General features: G+C 40.7%; 1 protein-coding gene across 14 annotated transcripts in view; it reads right to left on the minus strand.

Annotated features, from left to right (window-relative positions):
* INPP4A (inositol polyphosphate-4-phosphatase type I A) overlaps nt 1-20,712 on the minus strand; it is a 117,370-nt gene that overhangs the window by 39,831 nt on the left and 56,827 nt on the right. For 8 of the 14 annotated variants that reach the window (XM_035315500.1, XM_035315507.1, XM_035315569.1 and 5 more), the window contains exons 2-11: nt 11,760-11,823; nt 9,203-9,421; nt 8,335-8,379; nt 6,715-6,833; nt 6,483-6,599; nt 5,901-5,980; nt 4,945-5,056; nt 4,365-4,455; nt 3,566-3,713; nt 155-285 (exon numbers count right to left, since the gene is read on the minus strand). In XM_035315500.1, the coding sequence (XP_035171391.1) occupies nt 155-285; nt 3,566-3,713; nt 4,365-4,455; nt 4,945-5,056; nt 5,901-5,980; nt 6,483-6,599; nt 6,715-6,833; nt 8,335-8,379; nt 9,203-9,308 (949 nt within the window). In that variant the 5' untranslated portion in view covers nt 9,309-9,421; nt 11,760-11,823. Of the gene's footprint in view, nt 1-154; nt 286-3,565; nt 3,714-4,364; nt 4,456-4,944; nt 5,099-5,900; nt 5,981-6,482; nt 6,600-6,714; nt 6,834-8,334; nt 8,380-9,202; nt 9,422-11,759; nt 11,824-20,712 lie in introns of all 14 variants that reach the window. The other 6 variants (XM_035315492.1, XM_035315524.1, XM_035315515.1 and 3 more) reach the window with 1 other exon arrangement.

A 20,712-nucleotide genomic window follows, 5' to 3' on the forward strand; every position in this document is an offset into this window, starting at 1 on the left:
AAATATTGCCTCACCAAAAAGGAATAAAGAATATTAATCTAAATAGTACTTTTTACTCATCAAACTGAAACATTCTAGGCTCCCAGTTTAAGAGAAGCACTAACTATCACGTTTGACAAGTATCACTTTATTATGAAAAAGAAATCTTGCTGACCTTTATACTGATGCAGGTCAGTTAAATTTTCCTGATAAGTTAAAATAATCGTTTGGTACTGAGTTACTATCTGTCGACGAAGGCTTTCCCAACAAGGAGACAGTTCTCCCAGTTCTTCTAGTTCACAAACCCTAGGGGAAAAAAAAATAAAAAGGAAAAAGAAAAAAGAAATAAGAGAGGTGTTTAGCTCCATTGTCTACTTGATGAAGTTTCACATTGTAGCAAAGTAGCTGATGCATTGTGAACTCACTCCTATCTAACCCGATCACCAGACTGGGAATGCTCCCCACCATATGTCTCAAAGCACTTCTGTTAAGCTCCATCCCAAGGAACAGAGGTTCTTTGCAGGTTGAATACATCGTGTTCAGGAACCCGAGGTGTTAGTCAAAAGCAAAGCTTTCCACCTTCTGCAGGAGCCCTCAAACTATACAATGATTTGCAACGATGAGCATCATGTCAGGTGACTTGGGACAATGATGACCTTTTTAGGACACTCCACAGAACATTTATGACTCTAAATTAAATCAGAGCTATGACAGACTGTAGCTGGGAGATTAGCACCTGACATTAGGTACAAGGAATATCTGCACTGGCCAGGTGCTTACATGACGGCTTTCAAGGCCAGACAGGGAAGCCTTAAGAAGTAAGGGAGGTGGTGGTGTCACCGTACCGAGGGGTGTTTAAGGAAGGGTTGGACGTGGTGCACAGGGACACGGTTTAGTGGGTGACATTGGTGGTAAGGGGATGGTTGGAGCAGATGATCTTAAAGGGCTTTTCCAACCTTAGTGATTCTATGATAAGCATTAACAAGGGTTTGGGAAGACAGATGGTGACCCAAGAAAGCCTTCATCTAGGATTATGGATACTAGGCACTCAAGTTTCACTTTGGGTGGAATACAGGACGACTCAATCCCCCCCCAGATCTGAACAGAAAAGCCTCTGGCTTTTCCACCGTAACTTGACTTGCTAAACTTTCAGTCACAGGTGGCTATCCTATCCTATGTTACATAGTGTAGCCCAACAGTGCTGCAGAAAAAAAACATTCAGTTTATCTCATGTCACGCTTGTGACTATTGCCCTGTTGAACTAATACATTATTTGGAATAAAGAAATGGGAAAAAGTAAACAAGTCAACATTAGACAGAATTCAACAGAAATTACCACAGAAAAGGTAGATCATCTATCAAAATGTTGTAGAAGTTTTTTTCCAGTTTTCTCAATAATTTTCTCCTAATCCATAGCGTTAATCAATTGTCTATACATAATTTGAGGCAGCATGTGACAGAATAATTTCTACCTACATTATTTAAGATATTATTAGAAGGAGGCAAGTTTTTTTTTTAAAACAAACAAACAAAAAAACTTCAGATTGATTTGCCAACAGGCAACACTGTAAACTATATATATCAGTGACTTGGAAAAAGACACTTCTAGTTTAATCCCATAAACTGTTTCTACATAATATACTATTGTAACCACCTTGTCCAGTTCCCTGCTCAAAGAAAACCACTCATTTGAGCCCAGTCTTCCTGAAGTAAATTCACAGCTTAAAGCAAGTTTCTTTGTTTACCCTGTGAGGCTAAGATAGCAGGGGATGTGCATATCATAAATAATTAGGTAGTCAAAATATCCCCCTCGATAGATGTTTCCTTTCAAAGAGCTCTGGACCAGAATGGCTTTAGGTAAGTGACAGCAGCTGTGACTATCCAAGGGTACTTTAGGAGTCACCATAATGTTAAGACAAAAGCAGCTGTGCTCGTGTAGCTGCTCACCACTTTTCTGGGCTACAGCACCGAAACTGAAGAAAAGAGCACTTGGCCAAATGTGAGATATCCTACTGAATACAAACTGTGACTGTGCTATTTCCCACACTAGAACAAAACAGGGCACTAATTCAACATGGACATAACAGTAACACACCTTGAAGAAAAACAATTATTCATTAGAAATATAAAAGCACTGACAGAAAAGAATTCTGCTTGTCACTGAGGGTCCCCTTGGCTGAATGGAGAGAAGGAAGTCTTTCTCACTAATTACTCAGAAATGGTGTTCACCTTTCAGCTATTCAATTCAGAGCATACGGAATCATACTAGCAATCACCTGGGCTGTTACTAACCCAGAACTGTATGCAGTATGCATCCATTGATCTCTATAGGACTTTAGCGAGAACCTCTGAGCAACCATATTTTATGGCTAAGGCTTGTAGGAACTTCATTGCCCACAGTCTTAAAGGAAGCCACATCTTTTTTTCCCCATTCTCCCTGAATTCTCTTCTCCTTATCTTCAAGTCCTTAAAACAGATCTATCACAAATGGTACCTGACAGGTAAGCATGCCAACTGTTTACATTATCTTGACTGTACCTTGTACAGAATAGGTGCTTTTAAATGTACTGCAAGGAAAGCTGTAGAGAAGTGAACAGAATAACTCATAACTCAAGTGAACAGTGAATAACTCATATCTAAATGTGTAATGGCACATCCCAAGCCCCTTCCACCACCAAGGATGTAGCAGCACAGCTATGCAAGGTACATCATTCTTTCTCTAGAATCTACAAACTTAAAAGCCTTGACTTGACTTAACCTGACTACTCTTAAGTGCACCCCTCTAAACAACAAAAGGCAACAGCAAGTAAAATCAGTGTGAACTTCAGAAACTCAGTTGTGTTGTGCAGTTTTTCTATACATTACAAAAAATCACTGAATATTCTTTTGAAAAATTATCATTTTTGCAAAATATGAAAAATACTTGCAAATGCTGTAGACTGCTTCTAACTCCTCATATGGATTAACACTTGATTTTCTTTCACAACATCCCAGGAGGGTTGAAATGTATTAATATAGGACACTGAAAGCACTAAGTAGCTTTATTTTTAGGTGAGGTTGGACTTAATTAGGCCTCTAGGAGAGGGATTCAAATGCAGCCAAAAAAAACACCACACCGAACACTCAGAAATTAGGCTAAAATTCTTTTACCATCCCAATGGAAATCCTGTCTTTTCTAAAGAAGACATAAACTGTTCTGTATGACCCTCTGTTTGCAAAGCACAGCCTACAAATGTAGGGAAGCAATACGCATAAATGGGTGAGCTGCCTGGAAGAGAGAGAACTGCTTCAAAAAAGAACAGATAACACCTAAGTGCAGATACTTGCAGTATGATCTTAATTATTCAGTCTGCCAACATTTTTTTTCCCTTAACACCTCTGTATGTTCATGTTATTATATATTCAAGCTCAAACTCTATACTCTGACACAAAATCTTTTTCACTGTAACAGCCCAGTCTGCAAGTTGCTGCTTGTACTATTTTTCCTTCGGTGCTGCTGTGCTTTAACACAGATATATTCCTTGGTAACTCAGTAACAGCCACATTACTGCTTTATTACCACACGTGCAAACCAGTCCATACTCACCTTGCTGCATCTTCCTCTAGAAGAAGCTTCACAAACTGCCTGGGTATGTGCAGCGACAGCACGCTCTCAGCCATTTGCTCCAGGATTCTCAGGTGGTTTCCGTCGGTGGTGGGGAAGCGATACATCCGGCAAATGGCACCACCAAACACTGAAGTGTTAAAAACACGTTATTTAATCAGAGGGGTTGAGTTAAAAGGGTACAAAGTCTCTCCTATTATTATTTTTTAAGTGGCTTTGATTCACTGACATGCTGTAACACACTTCTGTAAAAACCCAGTTTAACTAGGTAGCAGTCTAGCTTTTCCAAACAGGCACATTCTGCAAGGAGAGTTCTTCTAGCACTCGCATGAAAAGCCTCAAAATGATTTAAAACACTGGTAAGGAAATAAAACACAGATTCAACTTGTGAACTTTTATTTTCCTCACTTCCTACACTTTCCTCTCATGCAATCAGTTGCTGAAAACTAATCTTTATTCAAGACATAAATTTAAAAAACTGCTCTGCTTCACCCCACCCCAAAAAATGCTTAGGAATAGACTAGCAAATTGCATGGAGAATTTTATAGCATAGTCAACAATAAAAAAAAGTTTGCTTCTGCTGCTTTTACAATAAAAAATGCTAGTGCAAATGATAAAATAATTTATTTTTATATGACCCTCAGTAGGCTGCTCAGTCAGCAGCCCGTTCCTATTCAAATGAAACATCTGCTTAAATGCCCTGGGGCCAAAGCAGAGAGCAAGAGCTTAGCTTTTTTCAGCGATGCTGAAAGCCTACTTGTTACAGCCCACAGCAGCTTACCAGATTTCAGTAGTGCATCTTTCCGTAATGAAGCATATTTGGATCTGATTCCTAAAGATTCTGTTAAACTTTCATCAACTGGTAACACAGTCTAAACAAAAACAAACAAAAACAAACAATAAAGGAAAAAGTGTCAGTGCCAAGGCAACATGACCCTATTAGACAGACTTAAAGGAAATATTCAACACAAGGCAGGATTAAAAATAGATATTCCAGATATGTTCACTGTAAAACAAACAAATAAAAAAACAACTTTTGCAGCTTTGTGAAACTGTCTGTGGATGCCTCAGTGTAGCAGGTGTACGAACATACAGTAACCAAGCCTATTCTGATGAGAGGCACTTGAAGCTAAAGCTTAGTTACTGTAAGCTATTTTTTTCCTCTAGATTTTAAACATGAGCAACAAGATCTCTGCCAAATACAAAAGTGCTCCACACCATTAGGCTGCTCTTCACAGTATTCTGAAATTGGAAAGCACCAATAATTACAAGGCAAATTGACAGCAGGTCTCGACAGAGTTTATTTCAGTTCTGACAATAACTCTGCATCTTTCTGAGGCTGATATAATGGTTATACTCACCCTTCCATTAATTGTATCAGGTGACCTTGTCACTGGAGGCCTTTGGTCAGTTTTTTCCTCCATTTGCCATCCAATAACTGTAATGTTACCTACACGGTCACTTTCAGCAGACCTGCAACAAACACTCTGCGTTGAAATTTTTTTGGAGGTGGACCTGTTTATCAACAAGGGAACACTTATAAAAGGCTATTAAGCTTCAGAGCTGATGAATATTTTAAATAGGAAGCTTTTCAATTTAATTTTACATATTCTTACAATAGGCTATTCCAATAGGAAAATGTTCTCCTCATTCCTTAGGGATACTGTCAGGCCTCCTAATTGAAGGCAACCTAAAACCATGAGCGTGTTCCAATATTTTTGTTAAACCAGAAAGGGGTTGGATTTTACAATTAGCCTGTTGTAGGCAAAAAAATTAAAGATCTTATACTGTGAACATTAACAGAGAGCAGATAATTGGACATAAATATGTGCATGTGTGCCTGTACATCCAAAATCTAATCTTTTAACTCTCAGTCGAGAGCCTGCTACTTGCATGCAGCAACTGGTACAGGCTGTTGTTTTGATAATGCTGTAAATTTTTTTGATAATGCTGTAAATTTTGATAATACATGGACTAGATAGAAGTAGCACACTGAAAACCCTCCAGTTAATAGAGACTTGAGTCAAAGTCACCAATTAGGAGTCTGATCACATTTTGTGCTTCTGCAGTTAAGATTATTTAGACTGGGAAAATCGGGGGCCTGACATTCCAGAAAGAAGAGCTGATGCGAAAGAGAAGGACCCCAATAGGAAGTGGTCTAGGGAAAAAGGAAACGGATGGGAAATGGGAGGGGAGGGGAGGGGAAGGGGAAGGGGAAGGGTCTTCATCCCATCTCATGGACAGCTTTCACTACATCTTAACTGTGCTTCCAAGAATTAAGATAGCTGATTCCTAAATGAAGGAAAACACTACAAACCTTAGTGTTAAGTGCAACCTGTGATTCTTCTCCTGAAGTAGCTCTTTTACAGTGAACATCCCAGAACCCAACAGATACATCTGGAAAGAAGGTGATTACCAGAACTGTAATTATTTACCTTTGCAACAAAGACTTTGTCCACCAAAGTCCAAAAGACAATTTCTGTTCTTCCTCAAAGTGTGAGGAGAAAAAACTAATTACATATGCCCATACATAATTAAAACTCTTTAAAATTAATAGATTTAGTAATTTATTAAAAGTAATTTTTCTATCTGAGGACAAAAAGTCCTTTTCTTTCTCTAAGATTTAAGAGAAGGCACCTCATTGTTTACAAGCTAAAGCCCAGTGATACAGGAACACTGAAAGAAATGATTGAATGGGACTCAGACTGAGTAGGTCAGCACTTCGTAGTCCCCTCCCTGACCCAGACTTGTCTCCTTGTGAAGAACACACCTTTTCAAGAAGTATTCCATGTTGCTATGTCTTTGCTTTTTTTCCACAAAACTTGCTAGTTTTATCTCATTGCTTCTCATATGCTTCCTCCACACTGACTGGGGAGGCAACAGAATGACGAGTACTTACTGTTCCCTGAGATCTATCTTTGACGTCATACACGGAGAGTTTGATTTGTGTCATTTGATTGATAAGAGAGTCTTGGAAAAAGGCAATGCTGCTTAGAAATATAGGATTACTTGTTCCCTGTAATCATAAACAAAAGAGGCAAGGGATAACACAAGGTGATATTTGTTAGGAGGATATACTTCTTGTGTTAGCTTCAATTTTAAGTCTAATCCAACAGTACCTCAACACTTACCTCAATAATTTCTGTCTGTGCATGCTTCGTCCAGAATGCCTGAGGAGGTGTAGTTACACTCACTGCTACAAAACTATTTGGTTTTCGGTCTAGCGATGGAGTTAACAGCTCACTGCAAGCTTTAGGCATGTAACAGAGAAATAAATTTAGATTTACAGTCTTTCTTCTATTGCTGTAAGACTCTATTTTTTTTAAGCATATTACATAATCTGAGCAATAAAGCCATGAAAGGCCTAGGATTCAATCTACCACTACACCATGAAAGCAGACATCACTCACCTTTGTGCATACAGACAGTAAATATGCCATCAGATCACTCTTGCTCCAAGCTGTACAACTGTACATTAACCTTGTTCTCTTCCAACACCTGCCTATCTATCCCTCCAGCACAGCTCATTAGAACAGTGTACATGCAGAGAATCCCATGAGCATGGCTGTATTTGATCTGAAGTCACACTCCATTAAGCCCATTACCAAACACTATTTTGCCATGGAGAACCAAAAGGACTCCTTGAACACTGATCAGGAAGAACTACTATGAGGAGAACTAGCTTGTAATTACAAAAGGACAGTAATTTATCTCTTCTAAAATGATACAGAGAGTTTAACTGCTGGGAAGGAACTACAGTGAATAGAAAACAACTATCAGAAATTCAAGTGAATGACTCTACACAACCCCATTGCAATTCAGAGCTAAATTCTAGCTAGCTAGATACAAGTAATTACAGCATGGTCTGGCTCTGCTTTAGCTAGATGTGCAACGTTAATTTTGAATTTACCTGGGCTAGCAAAATGCTTAAATGTACACTGAACAGCTTTGCAGTTCTGTGTATTTTTTAATTTAATCTGAAAATATTTAAAAATCCTTACTCAGTTCTGAGGAATTCTAGTTAACATTATTATTCATAGTCTTATTATACACATCTGTGCAAATTATCTAATTTTCATTTCAATCATACTGGTAAGAGAAGAAACTTCCAAACAACCAAACACTATTAACGCAAGAAAAACATGATACAGTTGAAAATGTGGACTGAATTTTAATGAGAAAAATGTTTCTCACTTATTTTTCAACTGAGGTGAGTCAATGCACAAGTTTCTTGTCCATATTTAAACATCCCAGAAATTAGGTCACTGAAGCATCTCACATTATCACTTGATAGCAAAGACCATAGGAAAAAATGTATGTGTGATCGTTGGTAACTCTTACAAAATATTCTGTCTGAAAATGGTGTTTCCACCAAATCTTCAGTTTGCTTGAAGACTTGAACTGTTGATATATTGAGACTGAGGACAGTTTCATAGTATCTTCACATAAACTAAATGTACATTTAAAAATAACATTCACATAGCAAACATTTAAAAGTTTATAGGACAGATGTTTTAACTACAGATTTTTAAAAACATCACAAAATCCTTTGGTTGTCTATCGAAAGCTTCTGTACAGGCAGCAAGAAAGCTGTACCTCATCTCCATAAGAATCACAGCAAAGTTTCAATCCTTACTATATGAAAGGCACTTCTAAATCAAAATTTAAAAAAATAAATCCACATATACTTAAGAGCACATACAATCCAAATTACCCTAAGTCTAAACAATCCTAAAAAACACTAAACATACCTAAACTGAACTCTAATATCGGCTCATCTGGATCCTGAATATTTCCTGTAAAACGAAAAAATTAGCACAAGGTTAGTGAAGCATTGCTCTCATGTGAACCCGTCCTTGAAATTGTAGTTACAGGGGAAGAAATTAAATTTGATAGAAAATATTATCATTCTTAATTCAATGAGCCATGAATATTTAGAATATTCATTAGCTAATCTGTGGTACTTAAAATTTATTTAAAAAACCTGAGATGAACTAATTTTATAAGGTATGTTAAAACAATGACTAAAATATGCAAAACTACACAAGATTATATTGAATATGAGAATACAAAATGCCAAATCTCAGTGGAAAATATAAGAATTAAAGACACTTAGTGTCTGAGCCACTATTAGCTCCAAATTATTAAATCAGATGTATCTCCTCAGTGATCAGTGAACAGGGAAAAGTTGGAAAGTACCTGTCTCTCTCACTAATCAAATAAAGACTCCAGGGATTACAGTGCTAATTTACTCACCATAAAAGATGGGGAAAAAATCTAAGATTCCTGAACTCTCTTGAACATTATAGACAATGTCAAACTATGAGGTTGCCAAGACTCTTCCTAGACAACCTTGACATTCTTTTACTGTTTTTTTTCCCCATTGCCTATTTTTCACTGAAAAACATAACTGCACGTAATCTACATAAATTTATTTTTCCTTCCCTCTCCAATTTGTGTTTTGTATGCATTAAGAATGACAATTTTAAGACTGTTGAACACTTCAAATAATCAGAAACATCTAAATCTTCTAGGAGTGGGAATAAAAAAACGGTAATGTTAGTAAAGGGCAGATTCTGAAAGGGGCAATAAAGCTATAGCTGATAGGAAGGTACGTACCTGCGAGAGAAAGGCCCACCATGTCTGAGGTGACATCAATGGTGGAGGCCCGTTGCACAGTGCGGGACTTTGCACCATGGCGGGGACTGTGTTCTCTTGCTGTCATTTTTTCATGAAGAACCCTTCTTTTCTTGCTGCTTGGCTTTACTGATGTTTGTCTTATGGAGCAGCAGAGTGCAGCAGGTTGTCTCCAAGTGCTATTCCTCTAACATTACCATGCTAAGCCATAAAGAGAGAAAAAAAACATACATGAGAATTTTAGGCCACTCTCAGCTACTGCTCTTTTTAACAGCGGTGAACATCCTGCCATAGAATTGCCTCAGGTCACTCAAATAAAGTGCTCAAGGCAGATCCAAAGCACAGTAAGTCAATTTTCATGAACCATACATCTGTAGCACTTTACTGCAAATTGTTGAAGACTGTACCACACGCAAGAAAGGCTCTTCTGTCAGAGAACGGGGGTTGAGAGACTCGTTAACAGACCAGCTGCTTTTCCCCTTTGTCTAAGTTATTAAATCACACTTAATGAAGTTTCCTGGTTTTCATAATCCCTAGGGAGCACAAGTAAATTTGTCAGATGGGGCCTCCATCTGCAGAGGTAGGACAACAGATTAGGACAAAGGGACAGGGGGTTGGCAGAATGTGGAACAAAAGGGCAGGAAATGTTTTTAGTGTCAACAAGCTGTGTCTTTCTAGGCTCTACCGCCATGAAAAAGGGATATTGAAAACTATAAATAAAACCTTCCGGGTCAGGGTGAGGTTGAAATGCTGGCGTGGCAATGTAAAGAAAAAGCAAAACGGGATGACTGCTGATGTGGCATACAGCAGTGGTTGTGCTTCTTGTTCACCCAGTACTCTGTGAACATACCTGAAGGTTTTCTTCCTTTCACAGTATCTATAAAGTCAATTATTATGCTAGAAAAGAACCACAGTGCCTACAGAACATTTGATTACATTGTTAAATTTGGTTAAAGGTAGTGCACTTGGTTTCACTGGTAAATTTGTATTTTCCTTCCATCGGCCACGTCAGCACCGCACTTATGGAACTTTTGTATTCCTTTCACAGTATTATGACAAAATCCATTCGTTTAGAAAGTGACATTAGGAGTAAAATCTGAAAAAACTGAAAGGTAGCAATACAATGATTAATGCCCTCAGAGAAGCCCCTTACTCATATTACAAAATATTTGAACCACACTGCATAATGGGAGCATTTTTTTCCTCTTAGTTTGAGGGGCCTAACAACGGAGAAGAAGCATTATATTTAAATAAATCACCTAACTTTTACTTGTGTTTTTAAAAGGCATTTTGTATCTGTCTCAGGGCCTCCCAGAGGAATATTCAACCTGCTTAACGCAAAACTCTACAGTGAGCACCTCCCTCTGGAACACTTCAAAATATTCTCCCTCTCTCCACAGGGAATTCAAGCGTCTTCTTAAATAACTCTGGTTCACTAAACATCTAAACTTTAGATGCACGTTAAGTACCGCAGACAACTGAATTGAGCACAGTCCTGGCCATCTACATGAGATTAGGAATGGGATTTGAAATGGGGAACTCATTCTAGGGAGGAAGGAATTTGGGCCATGTCCAGCAGATGGGCCAGTCTATTGCCCCTCAGAACTAATAATTTCCTTCAGTGATTCCATTCATAACTGAATACTGTCATACTCGATACAGTACTAAATCATTAATAGCATGTCATAAACTAATTCCAAGTAGAAAAAAAGGAAACTGTAGAGTGGAAGAAGCAGAAATTGAGAACTCTGAACATCCCCTCTCCAAAAGCTTTGAGACTCTAACAGCACGCAAAATGACAGCCAAGAATTAGAGCAGGCAGTTTTCCAGTTCTTGCAGAATCACAGAATAGTCGAGGTTGGAAACACAGAGGTTGGAAGGAATGTCTAGACTTCACCTAGCCCAACCCCCTTGCTCAAATGAAGAGTCACCTAGAGCAAGTTGCTCAGGACTGTGTCCAGCTGAGTTGTGGACAAGAATGGAGACTCCACAACCTCTCTGGGCTACCTGTTTGTTCCCATGTTTGATTACTCACAGTAAAAAAGCTTTTTGTCTTTTCTTTCAATGTTTAAGTGGTAAAGTGACTAGAGATCCACCAGTTTTTCTGCAATAGTATTGAATGTCCTAAGATTTGGTCAAATAAAATTTCCATCAGAACTCTGCCAGTTTACAAGTCCTTCCATTCTATTCTTTTTCCTTCTTTCATCAATACATTTTTCCTTGGTTTGTTCTTTCTGTAATGTGATGTTAAAGGTTTGCAAGTCCATTAAACCTAAGTGCCTAATGAAACAGAACAGCTACAAAATGTGGTTGCAAAGATTTAGACAGGATGCCATAGCCCCTTCCCCCAAATCCTGTAGTTACTCCATTAGACAATAACTAACATGTTTTGGAAACTATTTCTATCTAAATATTACTGAGAATAATATTCCAAGTTAAGTCCTCAACTGTTCCTTTATACTACAATATTAATTTATCACCTATGATAACATGATAAATTCTTAACTTACTGGCAATAGCTTACACTAATCTTACTTACAAGAGGGCTCTTTTCCTCATGTGCAGAGGGATTTTGCATGTCATAACATCGGTTAAGTCCACATCTAGAAATGAACAAAAGAATCAGTATAAATAATCGTTTATACAGTGTAAATCACTGCCAACAGAAAAGTATCATTCTCAGATTAACTGTAAATTTCACTTCTGATTACTAGATCTTGCATTAAAGTTTATTGAAAACTAAGAACAACGACACTGGCAAATAAAGAAGGGTACAATCATCTGAGGAACCTGGACCACCACTGGTGATAGCAATAGGCAGACAGAGCAGGAAATAAAAAAAAAAGCTTATGCTGAAAGGGTTGACTTCAGGTCAGTACTGGTGAGTGGGTGCAATGGCTGTAAGAAACATATGTTAAAATGTTTACAGAAAGGCCTGGTGCTATAAGAAAAAGGAATGTATATACATCACGAGGAAAGATCATGCAAAGTAGTCAAAACACAGAAAATCAAAAGATAAGGACGTAGGGCTGCTTCTCCATTTGGTGAAATTATGTGAGGTAGGCTTCTATGAACAGCTAGCAATAGGCATACAGGAAAAGTGAATTCTTTATAAATATACTACAGATTACCTGAAGGTTTGCATTTGCTAATGGTACCATCTAATTCAAGTACATTTACATTAACGGGATATGCCTTTTAAGACCTCACATGTATGGCATACAAACAAAAGAGATGAGGGAGCTGAGGCTCAGCTTTTGGATTTCATCGGCAGCCCTATCAATAACCCAGGATTGCTTAAGAAAGCAGGTCTGAGCTCTTATCATCACTTACGGAAAGGGTTTCATCTCGCCTAACTTAATTTGCGTAGGAGGCAAGTAGCTGATCTCACCTCATTGCCCAGGTTCTCTACGTAGTCAATGGTGAGACACAGGCACCTCCAGAAAATGATTCACCATTTCCCAGGGTAGGTGGGATGAATCACCCCATGAAGATACCTCTCTCTCTCATTTTAGAAACAATTTAGATGACTAGTTTAGGCCTGACACTGCAGCTGGGCAAACTGAATCCCTCCCCCAGCTGTGCTAGCTGAGGCAAGGATGACCTCCTTCCCTTCACTGCATGGCCTGACAGACCCAAGCAATAGGTGCTCTTGAACTACAGCCATTTATTTCTACCATTGCAACTTTATGACCATGTTTTTGATAGAAATCAGTGGAGGTATGATTTCTTCCAAATTAAAGGTAGTACAAACACACCTGGCAGTTTCCTGAGATGGCACCTAAGACAGGTGCTCCTGACCCAAAGGGCGATGTAATTCAGTTGTCATGTCCAGGCAAATCTCATCTGGAACACGGCATGACGCACCTGCATGTATCCTTTGGCTCTGCCCTTACTAATACTACAAACCATGGATGTTGCTGATAAATCTTCAGGAGGAACATAACAGAGAAAGGGAAAATGTGGCAGCTCATTTAATGCTGTGAAAAAAAGGTCTGGGGATGAAATCCTGCTAAAAGTTTGCCATCGTCTTCAAGGTGGAGTGAAAAAATAATTGTGGGTACTTAAGAAACTGTTTTAGTGCTCTTTGTACTGCAAGGCCCATTCTCTGGATCTTACAAATTAGGGTTGCTGCTCCCCAACAATCCATTCTGAAACATCAAAAGGGCCTCTTCAGATAATATCTTAGTAAAAAGTCTCTTGTGCTCAGGTTGAAAATATTTTAGCAATAGAGTGAGTGATCAAAAAAGTGGAAACGAATACTGCCTGAAACAGTATTTTGAATCTGCAATGTGGCCAGGTTTTCAATTAGCATCTTATTAACTGTATCATCATAGACAAAATAGTGGAAAGGATGAAACACCAGACACTAAGTTATGACTATGTTTCCTTCCATGTAGCAGCACCATCTCTAGTATACTTATCAGATAGATTTTTTTTTTCCTTTTTACCTCCAGCTACAGAAAACCTCAGTAGTTAAGTAAGATTTGCCATGCTGTCTCAGGACCAATCTTCCAGCAGTTCCAGCATCCCATCTCCAGTAGCCATTTCAAAGGAAGATGCAAGGAACCTTACTGACCCTGCTTCAGGGCCTGAGGTGAAGGTCTGGACCAACCCCATCGCTCAGGGCTGCAGAGGTAGCCCCAGTGCAGCACGTCAGCTCAAGATCTGCAGCTCCAGCAAAAGCCTCCTAAGTCTGACACTGATTAACAGCTGTTTTTTGCAGTCTCATGAGCACTTTGCTCTTCTGTGTTTTTTAACAGCACACTGAATGTCCTGAATCTGATGCAGGTCACACAACACAGGGAAAAGTTGGAGCCGTGAGCTTGATACCTGGAGTCAGATTTTTCCTTCCAGCCAAACCCATGGGAGCAACAACACAGAGGATATTGATGCTAGTAAGGATAGGATCTGTAGAATGAAACAGCTGGTGCCAAAAACTGATATCCACCCAGCGAACACCTCGAGGTGATACTTGTCATTATGGACTAGAGCTGATTTGGCTCTGGGGACTGAACACACATCATGCAGTGTGCCCTCTCCAGCTTAGCTTCAGGTAAGAAGCGCGATTCATGTGCTCTGAGATATGAACAAAAAATGCAGTGACTGGGGACGACAGCAAGATTTACTTCCGAAACAGACTCCTAATCTGAAACAAAATGCTGATACACATGCAGCCATACGATCAACTACGGCTCATTTATTTGTTCTACGAGCAGCCTCCCATGAGTTGCAGATGCTCCAGTTGTTGCCATTGACCAAATATAAACTGTTTCAACGCCAACTGCAGATCAATGGGTTGACAGATTTCACTCCCCTTCGCTCCCTCGGTGACCCTGGACATCCCCTTTACCAGGCCACCTGGGAAGGCGGAAGGAAGCAAGCGCTGCCAGCACCCAGGATGAACCTTTGCCTCCCACTGAAATTACCTCCCCAAGCAAAACATCCTCAGCAGGTGCTAGTCTGTCAGCTCCACAAAGAGGCTGTATTCCCCCTCTCAGCCAGCTCCTTAAATCTAGCTTCCCCTCCTAAGATGGCTCAATGTTTCCTCCTCTCATTGACCAGAAACCTGATTATCAGGAACAGAAAAAAAGCTTGCCCTGAATGGTGTCTCTTGTACTCCTAAAGCCCTCCTCAGGACTCTGATCAAGGGGGTGACCTCAGCAAGAAAAGGGAAACATCCTCCGCAAGAAAAAGAAAACTACTGCAAGACACAATGAATGTATCTGTGCAGCATGGAAATCCCCAAAAGCGACCTTTTGGTGGTATTTAGATAAAATGCCAGTTCAGCAGCAGGAAGTAGTTTGCTTTCTCTTTGTTTTCCCTTCCGCCCTCTTCCACTTACTTACACACAAATCTAAGTCACACTCTTTCTTCTTGATCCTTCACCCCCACCATGAAGCCTCAGCAAACCCAATTAATCTAAAAACCTGATTTTCTCTCTTCGATCAATTTGGGTACTTTTAATAGGAAAGTGCAATTTAGGCCGCTTAGTTCTTTGTGCAAATGAAGACTGTTTGTCTATATCCACGACCGAAACGCAATTAGCATTCTTCCTAGCTTAAGGAGATACCGTTTTAATTTTTCTCGTGCTCACAGCACTTCTATTCCTTCAGTACTCCTGCGAGCGCAACATTATGCACACCCCCTCATGAAAGAGAGCGGCCGTCAGGCACAGGTTCGCTAACTCAAAAAGAAAAAGCGCAGCTCTGTTTCGCTTTGCAGATGCCTTATCATGTTGAGCACGGCACAACGCCATGGAAAATGACGAGCCTTGCTACAGAGCAGCTTCAAGTCCAGCCCTCTCAGCCTCCTCCACTGTTTTACCAACAGCTTATGGATGTCCTTTTCTCTAGATTAATCTTTAGGCTCTTCAGAAGAAACGTGCAGGGTGTGTTACAGTAAAGTTTCCTATGCACAGGATGATTTCTTTCCATACCACCTGGGCCTCTCACACTGCCCACGCAGACACGGAAAAAGCCCACGAGACTGGCATATGACATATTCGCTGTTGAGGAGTTTGGAGTGGGAACACACGGCTGAATTTGACAGTCCTTTGGACACCCTCCTAAAGCCTCCTTCTTCTGAAGCCATCTTTCACCATAACCTGATGCTCACAGTGCAGAAACAGCATTGTAATGGCTGGCAAAGCAAACAGCTAAACCTCCTCCTCCAAGGTCCTCCTGCTGCAGGAAAGGGGTGGGGGAAAAGGGGAACAAGGGGATAAAACAAGTAAAAAATCCAGCAGTTTATGGCTTGGAGATGAACCAGATACACCCTTACATTCACTGCCGCGTTCATTAGTGCTGTTGATTACAGAAGGCCAGCTCTCTTCTCCAACAAGACGGGTGGCAATGAAATATCCCCCATCACAAAGGCAGTGAGAGGTTGTGGGGACCACAGAAAACACAGGGGAATAAAAGCACGCGAACTACATGTGCAGTGGGAAGTTCTTGTCCAAGTCTGATTACAACAAAAAGTCCAGAGAACTATCTGAACTGTCTGCCTGCAGTACTTATCCACTTCACAGACTAACGTAGCACTACTTCAAGGCAGTTTATTCTGGTCAAAACAACCCAGGAATCACTGACGAGCTACTGTTAGCACTGTGCTCTGTGTGCTTGGGTCAGATCTCACATTCTGCTCGGAAACCACTGCGTTGTGTTCAGCTTTGGCTGTGCTCCGGGGTCACAGACTAAACATTAGTTTACTTTCTTGACCCTGAATTTTCCCAGATGGAAAAAAATGCTCCATTAAGTCACAAACATACCAGAAAATCTCCCAAGCACTCTTCATTTTCATGTGACATTCCTCTGACATGCTCTGCTTCCTACACTTAACGTTTGAAATGTTTCTATAAATTAAAAATACAAAATGGCAGCAGAGGGCAAGCCAGAAATGTACAAGTTATTTCTCTAACATATGTGGCTTCCAATAAGACATAACTAATTGACTCAGGAAATGAAACATGTCGTGTATTTAGAAAATCTGAAATAAATGCTAGTGTGGGAGTAATATTGCACAAAGGTTATTACCAGGATTGATGCAGCATAGCAAAACCGCTGCAACTAACACAAATCTGTCAATGCATATTTCTCCATCAACATTTGGTTTGTACTTCTAAATTGGGGTCTGTGTGTGTGTTGTGGTTTAACCCGGCCGGCAGCTAAACCCCACACAGCCGTTCGCTCACCCTCCTCCCTCCCTCTCTGGGATGGGGGAGAGAAACGGGAAAGTGAAGCCTGTGGGTTGAGATAAAGACAGGTTATTAAGATAGGAAATAATAATAATAATAATAATAGTGTGTACAGAACAAGTGATGCACAATGCAATTGCTCACCACCCGCTGACCGATGCCCAGCCCATCCCCGAGCAGCCGGCCCCCCACCCCGGCTAGCCACCCCTATATATTGTTCAGCATGACGCCAGATGGTATGGAATACCCCTTTGGCCAATTTGGGTCAGCTGTCCTGGGTCTGTCCCCTCCCAGCTCTTGCTGCACCCCCAGCCTGCCCGCTGGCAGGACAGAGCGAGAAGCTGAAAAGTCCTTGGCTTAGTGTAAGCACTGCTCTGCAACAAGTAAAACATCAGCATGGTATCAGCACTCTTCCCATCCTAATCCAGAACATAGCACCCTACCAGCTACTAGGAGGAAAAATAACTCTGTCCTAACTGAAACCAAGACAGTGTGTACTTCTGATACACCTTTTTTCTTATATTCTGCATGCCTAGTCTGTGCCTATTGGCAACGATTTTGTATGTCTTTTCTAACAAAATAATTCTTGTTTGGTTCCAGATATCTGTTTCCTTTGTGCTGCTTTCATTTGTTCTTCCTGGAGAACGAAGTGATTTGTTTGTTTACCCCAACCTCTCCAAATCAGTGGGAGAGACGGCTGTTGCGGGCCAAGACGCTGACTGCAAGGCTCTTCCCTCGACTCACTTCTGCAGTCACGTAAACATCCCCTCTTTCCCAAGCAGTGGGCTGCCGGCGGTTTGAAGCGTAAAGCATCCAGCTCCACACACTCCAACAACAGTCCACGCTTCCCACCACTGTTCTCGTTTCAATGCCTCGCCAGGGCAGCTGTCATGGTGAAAGGAATCCTTTTTCACGCCAGTCCTACCACATGGGTTAACAGTAAGACGACCCTATAAGATAAAAGGTGTGCGTGCATATGTGCACAATTGCTGCTTTGGTGGCTTGCCAGTTTCTAAACATATTTTCCTTGAAAATCTATTTAGACAGCATGCAGAGACCCCAGCTTGCTAGCACTGTCAGAGACCAAATTCATCCAGAAAATCCTGTCAGGATTCCTAGGAGCTGGGCCAAAGACCCCCAAGATTTGGTATGCTTTCTTGTCCAAGTTGTGAGGAGAAACTGTGGAGAAGGCAGCCAGCATGTCTGCCTCAGTTGCTGCTCTGTAGAGCTGAGGAAAGCTGTGCTCTGAGGGGAAATCCAAGTCCAGCATGGAACTGCTGTGGGGTGAAATGACATGGAAAAGGCACAGTAGTTCTCCTGGCCATTGTCCTTTCCATGAAAAAAAAACAAACAAGAGACAAAGCATAAGTGAAAATAAAGAGGGCCCCATCATACTCCTCTGGCCCTGGTTGAGCTACAGCCTTTAGGGCCTCCAGAAGGGAACCAGAATCTACTGGTATATCACAGAATCACAGAAAGGTTTGGGTTGGAAGGGACCTTAAAGATCACTCAATTCCAACCCCCCTGCCATGGGCAGGGACACCTCCCACCAGACCAGGTTGCCCAAAGCCCCATCCAGCCTGGCCTTGAACACCTCCAGGGATGGGGCATCCACAGCTTCTCTGGGCAGATGTGAAGTGAGGAGATGACAGCCAGAAGGGAGGACAGCCGGTAGGTCTGAAGAAAGGTGGAGAGCTGAGCTGTTTCTCAAGAAGTGGTACGCTTGGGACTAATGGAGCAAAACACAGAGCTCATCACTTGTTGGTTATGCTGCAAAACAGGCACTGAGAGATGAAATAACAGGACAACAGAACAGCGTTATCCTCCGCTGCAGTGCCCAATGCAGCGGGCGTGCTCCAGGGCAGACGATGCAGATGTGCTACCCCAGCTGCCCCCTGCATCCTGTGCCTCCCTCCCACATGCCCACACTCACACCACCACCCACCCATCCTCCCTGCCCTGCACAACAGCGTTACAGCAGCTGCATTCTCATGAAGAGCAATGAGAAGAGGAAGTGGGAAAGAAGGTGATGGGGTCTGAGATGCAGTAATTTGTCCAACTACTTTCTGCTAGATAGGCAAGGAACAGCTGCAGACATCTCTTGTTCAGAAAAGGAAGCCACAATTTCATTTTCCATCAAACCCAGACCATGTTAAGAAGCAGCTTTTCAGAAGTCGCAGAATGTCACCACTTGCCCATTCCAGGTCACAAGCAAAGACACTATGAGGATTTTCAGAAAAGTCAAAATAACAAAAAACCCAGGTTAAGAATAGAGCCTCAGAGAAACAAACCTTTCCACGCTTCAACAGCAATAGTTTCATTTTAGTGACTGTTGGTAGGAAGTGTCAGCAGTGGACAGAAAGACTACAAGTTAGAAAGGTAAGAAAACAGAAATAGGAAGATTTCTGGGCAAGGCCCACTGAAACAGTTCATAGAAATCAGGAACACAAATTTGCTGACCAACATATTTGCTTATATATTTTTAACACTCAGATTTTAAGAGAAAGTACGTTTCACCACATTTGCAAAAATCAATGTCCATAGCAAGTACGACCTGAACTGCTGCCGCCAGGACCTGACCATCATTTACTGAACGGGTTCTTAACTTCCAGCAGAGCTACTGAAAAACAACTCTGTGGAAAAGATTACACGTATTGACAGACATGGGCAATTTTTAAAGCATACTGGAAAAATATCTGGAATATATTGAAACCTGCCTTATTTCATTGATGAACTAAAAAGGCCTAAATGAGTAACGCAAACTAGATTAAAGTATGTGGCCTACAAAAAAAAAAAAAAAAAAATAGACCAGAAGTGGCTCAATGTGTCCTTGAAGTAACCTTAAAGAAATCAGACCAAATATCACTGAAATATTTCTATGTATTTGACTACAAATAATTCTCCAATGTAAGTTCAGCAGCTTTCTAGTAGAATATCATATTTCAACAATTGTCGCCAGCTTGTGAAAATTTGCATGAGGTTTTTTAGCTTTGAATATCAGCCTTAGTGAAATACTATATTCTCTCTTGAGGTGTGATGAGCTGTTACAAAACATAAATATCTTGCAGGGGACATGGTGGTGTTAGTTCTAAGACAGAAAAGACAAAGTTTGAAAAGAGTAATTAGAAACGTTACTACTATTCTGATCAGTTTAATGTGTAATATAAACAAGCACAGGAACACTCGTGGACAAACAAAACTGTTGTGGGTGCTTCATAGGTTCATGTCTCCTCACCCCAATACAGTACAGATGAAAGCAGTCTGTCCAACAAGTGAAGGTAGCAAGTACTTGTGTAGCTGCGGTATGTGTTGTGCAACATTTTCTTTGTCCTGCTCCAACAATATTCTTTTATTTCACTCCCATCCACTAACAGACCAAATGTAATAAACATTTCAGTCTGAAATTCAGAGAAAAATTAAGCCTCCTCCAGGCTATGGCCACAGATTTTGCATTTCTAGAGTCCAGTTTTTCTTAAAAAACAATTTTCAAATACTTGTATCCTTAATCTACTGGCTTATTTTCAGCAATTGCTACTGATCAGTCTTTAGAACTGATGTAATTTTGAGGGCTACAGAAGTTTATTTGAAAAAATAGCAACTGCAGCAGGGATGCTAGCAACGACCACAAAAGATACAAACGCTGTGCAAGGACAAAGGGCAAATATTAGTGCCAAGTTCCTTGCAGCACTCAGTACTCAAAAATATGAGCTTAAATGTCATGGTTTTGTCAATTCTCCAAGAGCTAGCATTCCTTATAAAAGTGGCGTGTTACTGCAGGCCAAGTTTATCAGAATCT

This window comes from Oxyura jamaicensis, chromosome 1 (assembly GCF_011077185.1).
Source record: "Oxyura jamaicensis isolate SHBP4307 breed ruddy duck chromosome 1, BPBGC_Ojam_1.0, whole genome shotgun sequence".
Classification (NCBI taxonomy): Eukaryota; Metazoa; Chordata; class Aves; order Anseriformes; family Anatidae; genus Oxyura; species Oxyura jamaicensis.